At 41.1% G+C, this 961-nt stretch overlaps 1 protein-coding gene across 2 annotated transcripts in view; it reads left to right on the plus strand.

Moving 5' to 3' along the window:
• Nucleotides 1-955, plus strand: part of LOC107585413 (bcl-2-like protein 11) — a 19,480-nt gene extending 18,525 nt beyond the window's left edge. For both annotated transcript variants that reach the window (XM_016272429.1, XM_016272430.1), the window contains exon 4: nt 74-955. In XM_016272429.1, the coding sequence (XP_016127915.1) occupies nt 74-190 (117 nt within the window). In that variant the 3' untranslated portion in view covers nt 191-955. The remainder of the gene's footprint in view (nt 1-73) is intronic.
• Nucleotides 956-961: the final 6 nt, after the last annotated feature.

Consider the following 961-nt stretch of genomic DNA (forward strand, 5'->3'; position numbering starts at 1 on the left):
ATTTGCATTTGACTGTTTGATTTTTAAAAATAGGATTCTCACTTAAATACATTGTTTTCTCTCATCCTAACAGGCCGGTGCAGGTGGGAACAACGGGGCCCAGCTGCACGCTCCCAACGAACACGCCATCATCATGTGGATGAACGACCTTATCGGACGTGTAGTACAGTTTTTCCTGCGAAGAAGATGATTGACACATTGAACGCCCAGCAGACGTGTAGCAGACATGTAGCATCGTACTTTCACACCCTCATCTGACTGTATATATGTACATAATAAGGGATAACAGCAGTGCTGCTCTTCCACAACCTCTCCGGGTTTCGGCGTACAGTTTTGGACCTGTCGGGATGTGTGCAGACCTGGACGGATACATAAATCGGGAACCCTCAGCCATCCATAGACTGACTCACAGCAGTTTCCTGCGTTCACATGGAAAGCTGAGCCATTAGATGCTGTGTTGACGTGGAGGTTTTTGTTGAACCCCATGTGGAGTGTGGAAAAGGTGCCTTTATTGCCTGTTTGCTCTTGACACATCTATCTTTTTTGTCTTTACCCTGTCTTTTCTTCATTGCTTTTATATTTATTTAATTTGTACATTTTGTGTATAATTTCATGAACGTGGACGTTAGTCGGTCAAGCGATGACATTAGTGGTTCTGCCTGTCCCTCATGTGTTCATTGGCTCCAATTTTGCACTTGCATTGGCTTGCTTAGTCTGTACAAATCAAATGAAATAGAAAATGATAATCCTGTAACAGCAAATGAAGTTGGAATTGAAAAATTTGTAATTGAAAACATGACCGAAAGCATTAACTATATTTAGAAATTTGACCTATTTTGTCAAAAACTGTTTGCAAGATGAATTACCTTTAGCCAGACTTTCTTGGATTTGACGTCGGAAATATATCCTCACTTTGAAGCCATATAATTAAAGGCCTTTTCACATGACTCATGTCAATCCC

The sequence above is a fragment of the Sinocyclocheilus grahami genome, unplaced genomic scaffold (assembly GCF_001515645.1).
Source record: "Sinocyclocheilus grahami isolate Dianchi unplaced genomic scaffold, SAMN03320097.WGS_v1.1 scaffold70.1, whole genome shotgun sequence".
NCBI lineage: Eukaryota > Metazoa > Chordata > Actinopteri > Cypriniformes > Cyprinidae > Sinocyclocheilus > Sinocyclocheilus grahami.